The sequence below is a fragment of the Melanostigma gelatinosum genome, assembly GCF_949748355.1.
Source record: "Melanostigma gelatinosum genome assembly, chromosome: 13".
NCBI classification, from domain to species: domain Eukaryota; kingdom Metazoa; phylum Chordata; class Actinopteri; order Perciformes; family Zoarcidae; genus Melanostigma; species Melanostigma gelatinosum.
Genome location: NC_136646.1, coordinates 9,379,149 through 9,393,511, shown reverse-complemented (window position 1 = coordinate 9,393,511; position 14,363 = coordinate 9,379,149). Strand labels below are relative to the sequence as shown.

The 14,363-nt window shown below is 45.7% G+C and overlaps 1 protein-coding gene across 1 annotated transcript; it reads right to left on the bottom strand.

Moving 5' to 3' along the window:
• Positions 1 to 12,067: 12,067 nt before the first annotated feature.
• Positions 12,068 to 13,490, bottom strand: foxd7 (forkhead box D7). Its single transcript, XM_079282028.1, has one exon. It carries the CDS (start codon positions 13,220 to 13,222, stop codon positions 12,239 to 12,241), a length of 984 nt encoding a protein of 327 aa, XP_079138154.1. The 5' UTR covers positions 13,223 to 13,490; the 3' UTR covers positions 12,068 to 12,238.
• Between the last annotated feature and the right edge of the window lie 873 nt (positions 13,491 to 14,363).

The window sequence follows — 14,363 nt, the reverse complement described above, 5'->3', positions numbered from 1 at the left end:
TTGAAAATGTTTTACCCCACAATATTTATCTGACAGATTTGATGACTGTTTACTTTTCAGATTAGAATTGCACCGAATATAATGACGAGGTTATAAAATATGATGCAATATTTTTGCTTCGCTGTTAAACCGGTGATTCCCGATCAGCGTGAGGCCTACTCGTGCTTGTACCTATGCTGGTGCCAGTGTGAGGAAAGACTGCGGCGTTCAGTACACGTTGCACTTGAGTGGCTGAAAACGTAGCAGTTTAAACTGTCAGCTAAAAGCAATGCATGCATGGTTCAAATAAAAAGTGGAAAAGAACGGATAAACGTGTAGCTCTCTGCCACATATGAATGCAAACTTGACCAAACCAAACACTCACATTTAAATTGAATGAAAAGAACATCCACTTTTATGTATTTAACAGTTTCAAACTCAAATTGTTTCGGTTCTGTGTACACCATTTTCTTACCTTCCTCTTGGATGCGCGCTTGAGATCCGGCACCCGTTTTTATCGAGGTTGACGTCCAGAAATGTCCTGAATACTGCAAAATAAGAAAATACAAGCTTCAGGCTTAGAGGCTCTTTGCAGAGACATCACCACACACTTCTAGTGGGTCAGGATTTATGTGAATACATAGTTTCTGTTCTTTGTGGAAAATCCTTCTCGTTGTGCCTTTCAGTACAGGGTCTGAATAATCCCTCCAACATTGTAAGAATGCAATGTGGAAACACCGATAAACGCACTCAAACACTTCAACACGCATTCGCTCATGAAAGCCCACACGAAATAAGACAATAGAAGAAAAAAACACTTGAAAAGTAACAATCTCCATAACAATAATTCACCCCTTTTCACTTTTTTTACATTCCTGACTTTGGCACCTGTCATGTGTGTGTTTTTTTCTTTTTACAAGCTCAGGCTGCTGTTACAGAGAACACAGCACACGGGAGGGAAATTTACAGAGCGTGTCCTCCCCAGGCCGTGCAGTGTTCACAGGGATCAAATACTCCCAAAGTGTAGTGTGTGTGTGTGTGTGTGTGTGTGTGTGTGTGTGTGTGTGTGTGCGTGTGTATAACTCTATATTCCTCTGCGCTGCTGCTACCACCACCAGAGCTGCTGCCATAGTCATTTTTACAGAGCCCAGGACCTCAGGGTGCCCCCTGAGTTCTCTCTTTATGAGCTCCAGCTCATCCCATGACTTGTCGAGAAAACGAGAGCTGAACAGGCTTTTATAGGACTCCGGGGGGAAAACAATAAACGAGAGAGAGAGAGAGTGAGTTTGAGGCTGCTGCCGTCTGGAGGGTGGCAGCAGAGAGGAGTTTAAAGTGTTGGACAGAATGTGGCCCCCCCATTTTACTGAAGCTGCCTGGAAGAAAAATGGGAGAACAAGAAGTGAAGCAGATGAAGATAAAGAGGAATGGAGAGCAGGCGCGAGGAGGGGTGTGAACTTTCCCCCACCGACACAAGCCCACTTATGTGGACTCCCTCCTCCACGGGAGTCCCGAAGATAAACACGGCTATCCGTTTAACATTGTTCACCTCTTCTCCTGACCTCGTTTCATCCATCCTCATGTCCATCCTCATGTCCACCCTTCTCTCTCTCTCAAAAACTTTCTCTCCTTCACTCCAATTGGTCTCTCTCTCTCTCTCTCTCGCTCTCTCTCTCTCTCTCTCTCACTCTCTCTCTCTCTCTCTCTCTCTCTCTCTCTCTCTCGCTCTCTCTCTCTCGCTCTCTCTCTCTCTCGCTCTCTCTCTCCAGATGTTTGGCCCGGCAGCAGCAGCAGATGCAGTGAGAGAGAGGACCTGCGGCTAAGTGGTGGAGATCTCCAGCGTGGACTGGAATGCTGACCTCTCTATCCATCTCCATCAGCGGGGACGCATTTGTTTGACTTGAGATGCGATTGTGTTTTCTCTTCCCCACACCTGCAGCTTCCTCTGAACCATCCCCCCCCCCCCACCCTCCCCCTCCTTTGGCCTCTCTCTGGACTCTCACCAATCAATTGCTTTAACTTGGAAAAACACTCGTCCAGCTGCTACTCTTCTTCTTCTTCGGGGAGCCAACCTGCAGAGCCGCATCTCAGCAAACATTGAACTTAATCCGATGAAGAAGTGGTGAAAGCAGAGCGGGCGTGCCAGGCCCACTGACAGCTCCTGTCTCTTTCGGCTGTTTGTTGTCACTTCCGCTTTGATTGACTGCTGGGAGAAGCCGGCCTCTGGGGGGAGGTAGCGCCGTTATCGGAGGCCAGCTCATGTGGGAACGGCGTAAAATAATAAGACTCCTCTGTGTTATGATCCTCGGAGGCATTGCGACTCTCAACAATCTGCGGTTTTGGTCAGGATCAAACACCTCCTCTCTTTCTCTTCTTGGGAATTCATCATGCAGCAAACGCGGCTCTCATTAGTCAATGGCACTCAGCAAGTTGTAGCATCTAATTCTGCGGGGCCGCCCAAAACGTATCGCCCTTCATTTCAACATGGTGGGCTGCCTCCTCACCGAATCCCTCTCAAGCCGTTCCAGACGTCTGACAACAGCCACATTTATTTATTGACTTCATTCCGCAGAGTTAATGTAGAACTGTTCATTGCTCGCGAGTGTTTTTTCACTCCTCCTCCAACCACCTCCTCCTCCTCCTCCTCCTCCTCCTCTCCCTCCTCTCCCTCCTTTTAAACTGTTCTCTTAAGTGTTTAAACACTCCGGGTAATGACGTGCTGTTGTGGAAGCGAAAAACCATGTGGGATCAAAAAAAAAGAAAAACATCCATGTGGGCTTTTCTCCCTCGAGGAGAGAGTGAACCACCAAGGATGGGACGAGAGTGAGGAAGGCCCTGTTAATCAAAATGAATGAGCGCCTCTCAGGGCCCTCGTGTCGACGAGGCCACAGAGGAGGACCTCTCGCCCCCCCTCCCGCTTCGAGGAACATGACGCTCTGGGTGTAAAGAGAGATCCAGACGTTCTCCTGCACAAACCCGTCAGCGAACTCAACTGCCTCGCTGTAAATACATCTTCGGTTACTTCCTTTTTGCTCATCTTTGCAAACAACGCAAAAGCTACGAGGGAACCGGAAGGTCAACGCTAAGCTCCCGCGACGACACCGTGGGTCAGGTTGGTGGCCGTGAGCGAGCCAGTGGGGCAACCTCACGTGCACAAACATGCACTAAAAAGCACAGCTATGTAAACAAAGCCAATACTCCACGACATCTTTACAAAGGAAATAGTTGTTTGCTGCTATATCTGAATATTGAATTTAGCACCTTCAATTGCCCAAGGCCAGACATTTCTACCGCTCATTCAGTACCACTTCTTTTTTTTCATTTTTCCATTGCAGCTAATTTAACTTTAAACTATTATTAACGAATCTAATCATTTTTGGTTGCTTAGACTTCTCTTTTAACTTGCACACGCTTCAGGTGTGACAAGTCAACAGTCTTTTCACATCTGCAGAGGTATGAAAGCCCAGAATGGCTTCATGAATACAATATACAAATGACTTGGCAACCCAAATTCTGGAAAACAAAGCACAGTGATGTGTGAGTGGTTTTGGTTTGGTTACAAAGCTAAGCACTCTCCGATAAACAGTCCAACACGTGGTGACTCTGTGCTGATGCATTCATACACAACAAATAAACACAACAAGCCTTCTCCTATAGCTTCAAAAAGAAACAGGGCCGCAGTTTCTCAGACGGTTTTCAACATGTTGCTTAAAGGAATAGTTTGACATTTTGAGAAATACGCTTATTTCGTTTCTTGACAAAAGTTAGATGAGAGGATTGAAACAACTCTCATGTGTGTGTGGTAAATATGAAGCTACCACCAGTAGCCAGCTAACTCTGCTAGCATGACGACTGGAATCAAGGGGAAACAGCTACTGTCTAAATGTAGCACAATCTTCTAAAGCTCACTAATTAACATGTTATATATTGTTGGTTTAATCCATATCAAAACAATGTTTAAAAAAAAATCCAGGCTAGCTGTTTCCAGCCGTTATGCTAAGCTAAGTTAGCCGGCTGCTGGCAAGTGTGGTATCAATCTTGTCCCATAACTCTTAATAAGTAAGTGAGCTTATTTCCCAAAATGTCAATCTTTTACTATAAAAGACAGACATTCATTAAACCAAAATACCTAGACATTTGTAAAAAATTAACTTCTGTTTTCGAGATTCCCGTGAGCTTAACAATTAGCACAGGCTTCCTCCTAGCCTTTGAAAACAACATCAACTTATCTCCTTTCAGTGCAACTTTGACTTGAATAAGCTGACATTGCCCAAGAATAAAGGTGGACTGTAGCTTATGAAGTGCACCTTGAAGAGGAGATCCACAGTGATTAGAAGTTGCTAAATTATTTATGTGAAGAGAAAATGAAAGTGGGCCAAGCACAGAACTTTGAGGTTCTCCTTTAGTAAGTCAGTTTGTGGCCATTGACTTTCTTTGACTTCCACTGACTTGAGCCCTCAATTACACTACTGCTTGTTATTAAATGGCCTTAAGGACTATTCAGCTCTTTATGTCTTTTTTACGGAGGGCCTATTTTTGCAACTGACAGTCAGCTGGAGAGAGGTTTTATCTCCCCTAAAACAAAAGAAATATGAGCTATTTTCAGTCTTTTCGTCTGCCAAACAGAAATTGTGTTAACTTGAAGTAGAGGAGGAGACCTAATCCCCATCATTTCATTAAAACAGATGAAAATATTGGTGGCTGTGGCTTACATAACCCAGCAGTTACTTTTGGATTGCTGTCTTCTGCCTTTTGAGGCTCATCATGTTTTTGCTGTTTTTCCTTTTCAACTGATTGAATTCACTCTCTCTCCCTCTCTCTCCCTCCCTCTCTCCTCTCCCCGCTGTAGCTCCGACAGCGTTTCACAGAACGCCTTCAACTCAGCAGCTTTTTCAAATTTGGGGCTTGCGACACTCAGCCAAAAGCCGCAAATTACCCCCCTCTAGCAGCAGCGAATTAGGAACAATTTTGTGTTAGCTATAAAAGAGGGAGAGAGAGAGCGAGAGAGAGAAGTGAGGGGAAAATATAGCTTACACCAGGGACCACCAACAGAGGCAACACGGGATGAACGGCTCGTTGGCCGACAGTTTGGGTGGCAGGGCGGTGCTAGAAAGCAGCCTCAGTGATCTTCAGAGCAATCAATCCTATCATATCCCATCTACATAGTGTGGCACAACATCCATTACCCAACACAAAGGCCTGAATTAGTGGATTTATGTTGCTGTTACAGGATGTTTGCAGGCCTATGAATTGGCTTTACAGTTCCCTGAGCACACAGAGACCTGCAGCATTGATAAAAAAAGAAGAAAAAAAAGTTATTCACTCTGGTGACACCGAAGGGGGAAGGATTCGTATGAGGTGACAATCCGCCACCTGGAATTTTCATTCTCTCTTTCGAAGAGGGTGGGATTTTTAAATTTCCCCCCCCCCCCACTCTGCGGTTGGTCTTTAACTCGGAGCATTAATGTAAAAAGAGGTATTTTTCTTGTTTCTTACAAAGCGTGAGGTTTGGCATGCCATCCTAATCTAGCCTCCACTGAGCCAATCCATGTTTTTCCCATTCTGGCACCCTCCTCTGCTCCCTTTTGAAATCCATTTCCAAGTTGTAATATGCCACTGCAGACGTTATTGAGGGGAGAAAACCAAATGTAATGGGGAAGAGAGCTTGCAGACGGAGAGAGAGAGGTAGAGAGTGAATGGAGAGAGAGAGAGAGAGTTTCCAGCTCTCTAACCGGCTACGTTCAAAGCTCTTCATGGCGATGCCTGGTGCGGAAGGCAGACCACTTTGTCTTCCTCAGAGATCAGTCGGATTCAGGTTGAGGTTACAGACTCTCATTAGGCCGCACACCGAGAACGCCATGGCCTCGGACTGTGCGACTGTAATAAGAGCCGGCGCGGTTCTGGCCTGACCCCTCTCTGACACATCTTGGCCCAGATGTTAATTGTGCTTCCTGCTCCCCCCCTTTTTGATTAACAGAGAGTTAAAAATCTTTGTTTGCACGGCTAATGGCTCTCATTTGGTGCAATAAGTGATTTTGGGGCTGCCGTGGGTGACATCACGCTCCCCGCTGCCTTTGATCTCGGGCCTGTAAAGGGCGAGCGTCGCTCTCGAGTGGTTGGATGCCTTGTACCTGCAAGCGGGCGTACCTCCCATGCGGGCACGTGGTGGTGGTGGTACACAGAAACCTGGAGAGGGGATGTGGTGGTAATGCCAAGCTCCATGGGCATGCGGAGGGCATGAGTTCTCCAGCTGTGGAACAGTGAGGCACCACGGAGATTGAAATAAAAAGAGCAACAAGTGGGTGAAATAAAGATCGACTGCTTTGCAGGCGTTTTGAGACACAGATGTCGTGAAGAGGAGGATCTATCTGCAATAGAATCTTGAATGCGAGTATTTCTCTGAAGAGGGCCAAATGGAGCAGTGCTTTTCCTCCAGAACCAGGCTGGCAGAGACAGGCCACGGTCTGAGGGTAAGAATAGAACATCTAAGAGGTTTAACATAGTTGGGTTTATTCGGATATTTCGAAGCAGTGGCGGGCCGTGCATTTTATACCTGGGCCTTCTGTGCTGTCCTACTGTGCTGTCCTATGCCACAGCTACGGTATTTGTTTCTAGGGGTGTAACAATAAACCGTTCGGTACGAGGCTTACGAACCGAACAATACGTTTGAATAATACGAGTGCATTTGGATAATGCCCTAAGCTTAAATTGTGGGAAATATAATGCTTTCGGTGGACTGCGCTCATGTAACAGACAACAGGCTGTGCGACCTTCTGAACCCGGAAGAATAACAAAAAAGAGCTGAGGCCCCGCGTGTGTTCAGGGAGGCTAAGCTAAACTAGCGTAGCGGGGAAACAACAGCAGTTAGCTGTTCCCTACTGATTCAAACAGAGAAATGTCCGAAATAACCCCGCGATGACGATATCCTTCGTCATAAACGGAAGAGTCAGAATCAATGTAATTAACACAATGACATGAAACTCACAAGAACCAGTCACATATATGTATGTGACAACAAAGCAACAAATAAATCCAGCAACGCTGCAGCGCTAGAGCACGAGCCATTCATATTATTCATATTATTCATAAAAACAACACGATAGACAAATGAACACAGTAGTAACGCTACGACTTACCACAGCTGCCTTCACTTAAAGACAAAGTCCATCCTCCTTTCTTTGTTAACAAAGTCAGTAACTCCCAAATCTATTTCTCCTCCTTCAGCCATCGAGTGTTATAAAAACAAAGCTCGGTAAAAGAAAGAAAGAACCTACGCCAAGGAAAACGCGAAAAATGTCATAACTTCTCTTACATACGTTTCAACCTGAACTCTGACTAAACACTAAGACCTGCTAGCTAGCTTTCTGTTTGACAAAAGTCAGGCTGGCCCACTGACCAATCACGGCGCACGTTAATGCAGACGTACTTAGCAGGTACCTGGGTAGCACCGGCACGTCAAAGAATACGCCCAACATGTCAAACTAAAGATCTGATTGGTTGAAGACTATGACAATCAACAATATCGTCCCCATTCACTTAAACTGCAAAGTCTACCTGGAGGACCTCGGGCCTCTCTCCTTACACAGAGACATAGGGGCTGAATCTGATTGGATAAGAGCTCTCCTTAAAGCAAGCTGTGCTGGAAGCAGCGCTGCAGGCTGGAAGCAGAGCAACAGAGGAAGACAGTAGCTGTGCAATGAGACAATAAGATAATGTGAAAAAAAATAGCCATAACTTTGTGATTCTGTTCAGGCCAGCAGAGAAGGCTGAGCTGGCGCTGGCGGCCAACCACTGTTACGAAGACATAATGTTCAAGTTTAGGAAGTATTTAGAGCAGTCGTAGGCACATTTTTGGTTCACTTCTCTTCCATCAGATCATTGACTTGCTTTTTTTACGGTTTGCTCTCAGTCATCCGGTGTTTGTTTTTCCTTTCCACCTCTGCATTTCTCCATCCTTGCCTCGTTTCATCTCCATTTTATTGTCCCCTCTGCCGCCCAGCTGCAGATCTCTCCTCTTTCCCTCTGTTTTCTCCCACTCCCTCCGAGCGCGTGGCTGAGGTGTGAGATCATTCTCCTTCTGGGTGGCTTTCCTGCTATATGTCACTGTCATCTGTTGGCACCGAGGCTTGAGGGGGGGTCCCCTTTTTCCAAAAACACACCGCACGCCGCTTCACCACCCTGAGCATAATAAATTCTTGGGCACGAGACCGGAGAGCGGCGCAGCGTGTTTTACTGGGCTTGGCAGGGTAACGCATAGACCGGTGAGAGAGGGAAAGCAGAGAGAGAGGTAAGGGGAGGTGGGGGCGGGGGGGGGGGGGGGGTGGAAGATTTATAATTGAATAACTCCCCAAAGCAGGGCAGCGGGGATTGGCCCTGCCAGGAAAAGCAAACGCCAAGGGGCCGAGTGAGGCCTCTGGAAATCAGCCATTAAAGTGAGCGGAGAGAGAGCCTCAGCTCCGCGATGGGCCTCAGCAGGAAGGTGAGAGATTTACTCATGATAACTGAAAAACCACAACACCCTCATCTGCTCCAAACTCTTGATTCTACAGCCGCACAAATCAACCTCCTGAAACTCTGAGGCCAACACAAATCAGTCAGGTGTTCAGTTACACACACGAAACAAAATCCCAATAAAGAGTTCAACTTATCCAGCACCAATGGGTTGTCGCCTTTTATAACACTCTTGAGTTATTTTACCGGGTTTATCTTAAAACTCCGAAGTGTATGGTAGTCCAACATTAACTGCGTGACACTCAAAAATGCACAGGACGCGTTTTTATTAACAATCAGTAACAAATAGTGGCACTTACGTTTTTAAAGAGAGAAGTTGATAACAGTTTGAAACCATCGCATTCGGTTTAGGTAAATAACCAGGAAGTGGTATGAAAGTAACACTGGGTCTGTTTCTTTGTTGACCCAACACAGGAGGTCAAACATTGACCCAGTGTCTAAAACCATCCAAGACATGGGGTTATTTTGATCCTTGTGAAGAACAGCAACATAAAAACAACACAGACACTGGGTCAACTCATTGTTTTGGGGTTTCTCCCCATGGGCACCGCGTGAAGTTAACCCAGCGTTGCAGATTTTTTAGTGTGCCGGCAGCCTAAAAACTTGCATAAAAAAAAGCAGCGGGCTATAAGTCAGGGAAAATATTTGAAGGGAATTCATTCCAAATCATGCATTTCAAACTCTGCGTAACAACACACGCGCATTGTTTTTCCTGTCTCGAATGAACTCGCAGGGGGTCGTCCCAGAATGCAACGCTCTCCCCACTGTGGACTCTGGGTCTGTGCTGTGGAAGCAGAAGGCAGCGAGGCGGGGCGCTCCACCGATGAGTTTATCTTGCCTGTTTGGCTTGGCGTTGGCGGGCGGAGAGCGGCAGCATGCGTCAGGCATGAATGGAGCTCTGGACGAGCCGACTCACTTTTCCCAGGGAAAAGGAGCTCCACATCAGACGGGATAACTCAGGCCTGATAGTCCGCTCCCAAACCGAGCAGAAACACTGCGGCGGTGTAACACGCCATGCACCACTGACGGGTCGTCCCGTAAACGTCCATTCATCGTGTGCACTCGTGGGATGAATCTTAATATGTGGTTGACACATTCAATTACAAACCCGACCCCCGAACGCTGAGCGACTTCGCAGATGACATTGAATCCAACTTGGAGACGTCTAAAAGATATGCTGGTGAAAAAGAAATGTAAAAAGTATGGTTGCAAACAGGAACATCTTGCTGAAGAAAAGAAGCTTTTGCTCGTAATAGAAGTGTGGATTTAATAAAGCATGTCACACTCAATGACGCACAAAGGGAGAAGGAAAGTAAAGAGACTTTAAGCAGTGTGCTGGCAACTTTCACCTCCTTCAGGATGGAAAACTGATGTGCAGTCACAGCAACACACACACACACACACACACAGGCCTGGAGTGTCTGACTTGCTTATTTTATCAGGTGCACCGGCTTCTCCCCCTCCTTGTCTGCAAATCAGTCATGAAGACAAAGATGTCTTCTCCTTCTTCTTGATGCCCTTTAAGGACGACTAACATTGTTGTGTCTTTCCTGACCACGATGTTCTACGATATCAAGCTGCACCAAAGTGACTGTTTACGTGTGTGTGTGTGTGTGTGTGATTGTACACGAGGACTTATTGCCTGCTATATGGATCACATGCTAGATTTTCCATGGTTCCCACTTTTCAGTTACAGAGTTACAGCCCTCCTATATGTATCGCATGTCCATATTTAGTTGTGAGATTGTAACTCACACACCAGCCGAGCACTGGAACCGAGTGGATAACAGAGAAACAACAATACACGTTTGAATATGTTTGGTTTTTCCAATCAGATAAGTTCTAATAGCAGAAGTGGTGCAGCGGCGTGTGATATGAATCTCATGTCGGATCACTTTGAACCGCAGCTCTCGCCGCACTGTTTAAGATTAGCAGAGCAAATATCAGACATTTGCGTGTAACGAAACAAAAAAAATAAATAGAAAACCTCAAAACAGATTGAATTAGATTTTAAAAAACGGGCCCAACTGTAAAAAATGTATTGTCCCATTTATTTTGTCCACTCAAATGGGGGAAAAAGGAGAGGACAAAATAAATGGGACAATCGGAAATTAGTAGCACGGAGAAATGGGCGGAGAGTTTTTGGGGCAGATTTGGTAAACTACTGATTTATCCTCTGTGTGTGTGTGTGTGTGTGTTATTAGCGTATTTGTTTCAGTTAGATGCTGGATTGTGGTTTGATTTAATTAAGATGAATTTGATTCAGCTTTCTAAACAGCTCAACCTTTATACACCAGGATGTAAATGGAAAAATAAACCAGTTAAGTCAGGCTGCTTGGAATCCTCTGTACAATGTTAGTATTGACAATTTGCTTTGGATAATAATAACTTTGGAGTTATTAATGAACTGAATTGTTGGGTTGTTTCTTTTTTTTTTTAAAGAATAAAATGAATTTATAATTGTTGCATCAGTCCATAATATAAATTATGAGGAAGTTACCTCTTTAAAATCCATGGTTTTCTGCTCAAACACTTAATGACATTTTGTTTCTAACTTCCAAATCAGAAATAGCAAAACAGTGGACCAACATATTTTCTACTTGACGTATATTAATAAAATAAATAATGAGTGATGCACTAAAAAGGGCTCTGGAGGTTTTATGACATATATGATTGCACAGATGAGAACTTTGACATGAAAATGTGTTGTACAGATTTTCTCGCGGGAGCAGGAGTGTGTGCGTGTGTGGCCCTGCGAAATAAGGCAATTATGGCCATGTCTATACTTTCAGCGTTATATCCATGAACGCACACACGCACGTTTAACTTCAGCTGCTCACAGATGTCCTGCTGAGGGGGTTTGATGGTGGGGCTTCAGTGATATTAAGGTTTCATCCCAAAGTGTGACAGACTTTGACCTGGTCTGTCCAACATGCAGCATAATGCTGCTTTCCCCGTCATTTCTAACATGAAATGTAATATTATACAAGCATTTTATACACATGAAATAACTCTCAGTAATTGATAATTATGCGAATCACCGTCTAAACTGAAATGATCGACAAAGATGTGTTTTGTTACGACTGTAATACTGTGTTTGTATTTTATTTGATCGCTTATTTGAAGCGGAAGTGAATCTCATTTTTAGGCTGTTAGGCCTCAGCTTTCAGTCTTCCCCGATGTTTTTATGCTATTTCTTTGGCTGTGTTGTCCCCTCTTGTTTGTTAATAGTCTATAATTCTGAACATTTGAATAAAGGTCATATCGGGTTGTTGCCATGATTACGAATCATGGTCGAATGAATTATTTAATTAAATCAGAATTAGTCAAAACCCGGGAACTGATATTAAAAAGAGTAAACACGTGACATCTAAAAGCAAGTCTGGTGTCTTTTAGATGCTCCATAAGATAAATAAACAGCTTTGTATCACCTCGTGGATTTGCACAAAATACAACTGAACGCAAGGTTTAAATATTCACTTTTATTTCTTTCCAGAAAATAAAGGAAACTCGTCATTTAAATATTTCAAAGAAATGAAGACAATTCAAGATCAAAATAAAAAACACGTCTGCTGGAAGATTTTTTTTTTTTTTGCCAAAAAAGTGAAAAGGAGGAGATTAAAAAAAAAAAGCATATCTACAACATTCTTTGAAAGCAGATTCATCATACTTCCGACGCTGGAGAAAATCAGCTTAAAATGTCTCTGTTACCTGAGAAAAACACGAGTTCATAGTCCGGCGTTACTGATCATTATACAATGTTGGCAGCGTGGATGTGTTTGGCCAACTCCACGGTGCCACGCTGAGTCTGTAATTTCTGATACTCCTGGTGCAAACTGAGGAAGTGCGGAGCCGCCGCGGGGTGGAAGAGCGCGGGGGACGCGTAGGCAGCGCCGGAGGTCAGAGGGGAGGAGTACGCGGTGCACTGGGCCGGGGAGAAGCCTTCAATGCCGGGCTGCGCCTGGAGGAAAGCCTTGGCCGTGAGCGCGCCGCGGGAGAAGAAGCTGGAGAGCGCCGGCAGGATGCTGCTGACAGGTGGGATGGCAGCGGGCCCGCACGGCGAGTGCGCGTGGTGATGCAGGTACGGGTAGATCTCCAGACCGGGCAGCTGCAGAGCCGCAGCTGCCGCCGCGCTGAACCCGTAGGCGCCGTGCGCGAAGCCGTGCAGTCCGCTGGGCTCCAGGTGCTGCTCCTTGAGCGGGTCGAAGCGGAAATGCTGCCGCTTGAAGCGCTTCCTCCGCCGCAGGAAGCTCCCGTTCTCGAACATGTCCGAGGAGTTGGGGTCCAGCGTCCAGTAGTTGCCCTTCCCGGGGTTCCCGGGCTCCCGGGGCATCTTTATGAAGCAGTCGTTCAGCGACAGATTGTGCCTGATAGAGTTCTGCCACGCGGGGAATTTCTCCCGGTAATACGCAAAGCGCTGGCTGATAAAGTCGCATATCTCGCTGAGGGTGAGCCGCTTCTTCGGACTCTGCAGAATGGCCATGGTTATCAGGGCGATGTAAGAGTACGGAGGCTTCACCGACGCGGGACCTTTGCTTTTGGCCGCAGAAGGACACTCCGGCTCGGGGCTGGAGGTGTCCCGCTCTTTGCTCCGGCTGCTGGGAGTCTCGGCGCCGCGCTCCTGCTCGCTCCGCGACTCATCCAAAGGTAAGAGCTGCTCCTCGCCGCTGTCTTTGAGTCCTTCCCCTACTACGTCGATAACAATATCCTCCATGATTTCCAAACCCAATGTCATAGTAGATGCCCGCGGGGTGAAAGCCAGCACCACCTGCCAACAGGTGGGGGAGTGACGGCTCTTCCCTTTAACGCGATGAACAGATTTCTTTACGCACGACTCATCTCCATTCACCAAATTAAAAAAAGGGAAAATCCGAGCGCAACCCCCCTCCTACTTTTCAACAAACAAACTGTGCATCCTGCAAGCCTTGATGTCCGTTATATTTCGGTGCTTGTATGCGCTAAAAAGGAGCGCTCAGCGAGTGATTTGTGCGTGAAGCGTAAAAAAAAAGGGTGCGCGTCCTCCGAGATGTCCAGCATCATCTGTAACCTCGGTTGCTTTCCTGCGGGTCGGGTGGATGTGATGTCACGTTGAGGCACGAAGGAAACAGGATCCTGACCAATGAAAACGACGCGACGGGTACCAAGGAGGCCCGTACCAGCCTCCCACGGTGCTCTCGCATCATCGGCGCACCAGTGCCAAATCCACGCGGACGCAAGAGAGCCGTTCAGGGAAAACATCCTTATGGACAGGAAAATCTATTTTTGGAGAGAAGTTGTTGACTTTGGTGTTGACTAACAATAGGCCACATGCGAATAAAAATGAAGACAAAGTAAAATAAGAGCGATTTTGGTCTCCAGCCGCATCCGTCAAAAAACAATTATTTCACTTCTACATTATAAGTTATTGTTATAGTGGCCTTCAAAATGATTCAATGTATAGTTATTTCCTATTGTTATTATTGTAATTATTATTATTATTAAATATTTGTCTTAACGTATTTTTAATCCTGTGTTAAAAAATGAGAAGTATTTGTTCAAAAATAACCTTTTTGTAATATTACATTTACCCCAAAACAATGAATGGAAACTGTAATCTAATATGATAAGAAAATACCATATTTTAATTTCAGATGATACACTTTGATGACATTAGACCAGCATCCTGAATTAAAAGAGGGGGGGGGAATCCCCAAACGCATATATGTGAGGCAGGGATTTAGGCCTTAATCCCGCTGGAAGGCTTCTGCCGCTCTTTGCGCAAACACTTGCCGCGCAATTACATGTTTTTCAGACGTTGATTTTGCCGCTGCGTGCCAAAAATAATAACTGCGTCGCCTGCACGACGGTGACTCCTTTAAATGAACTGAACACGCGCC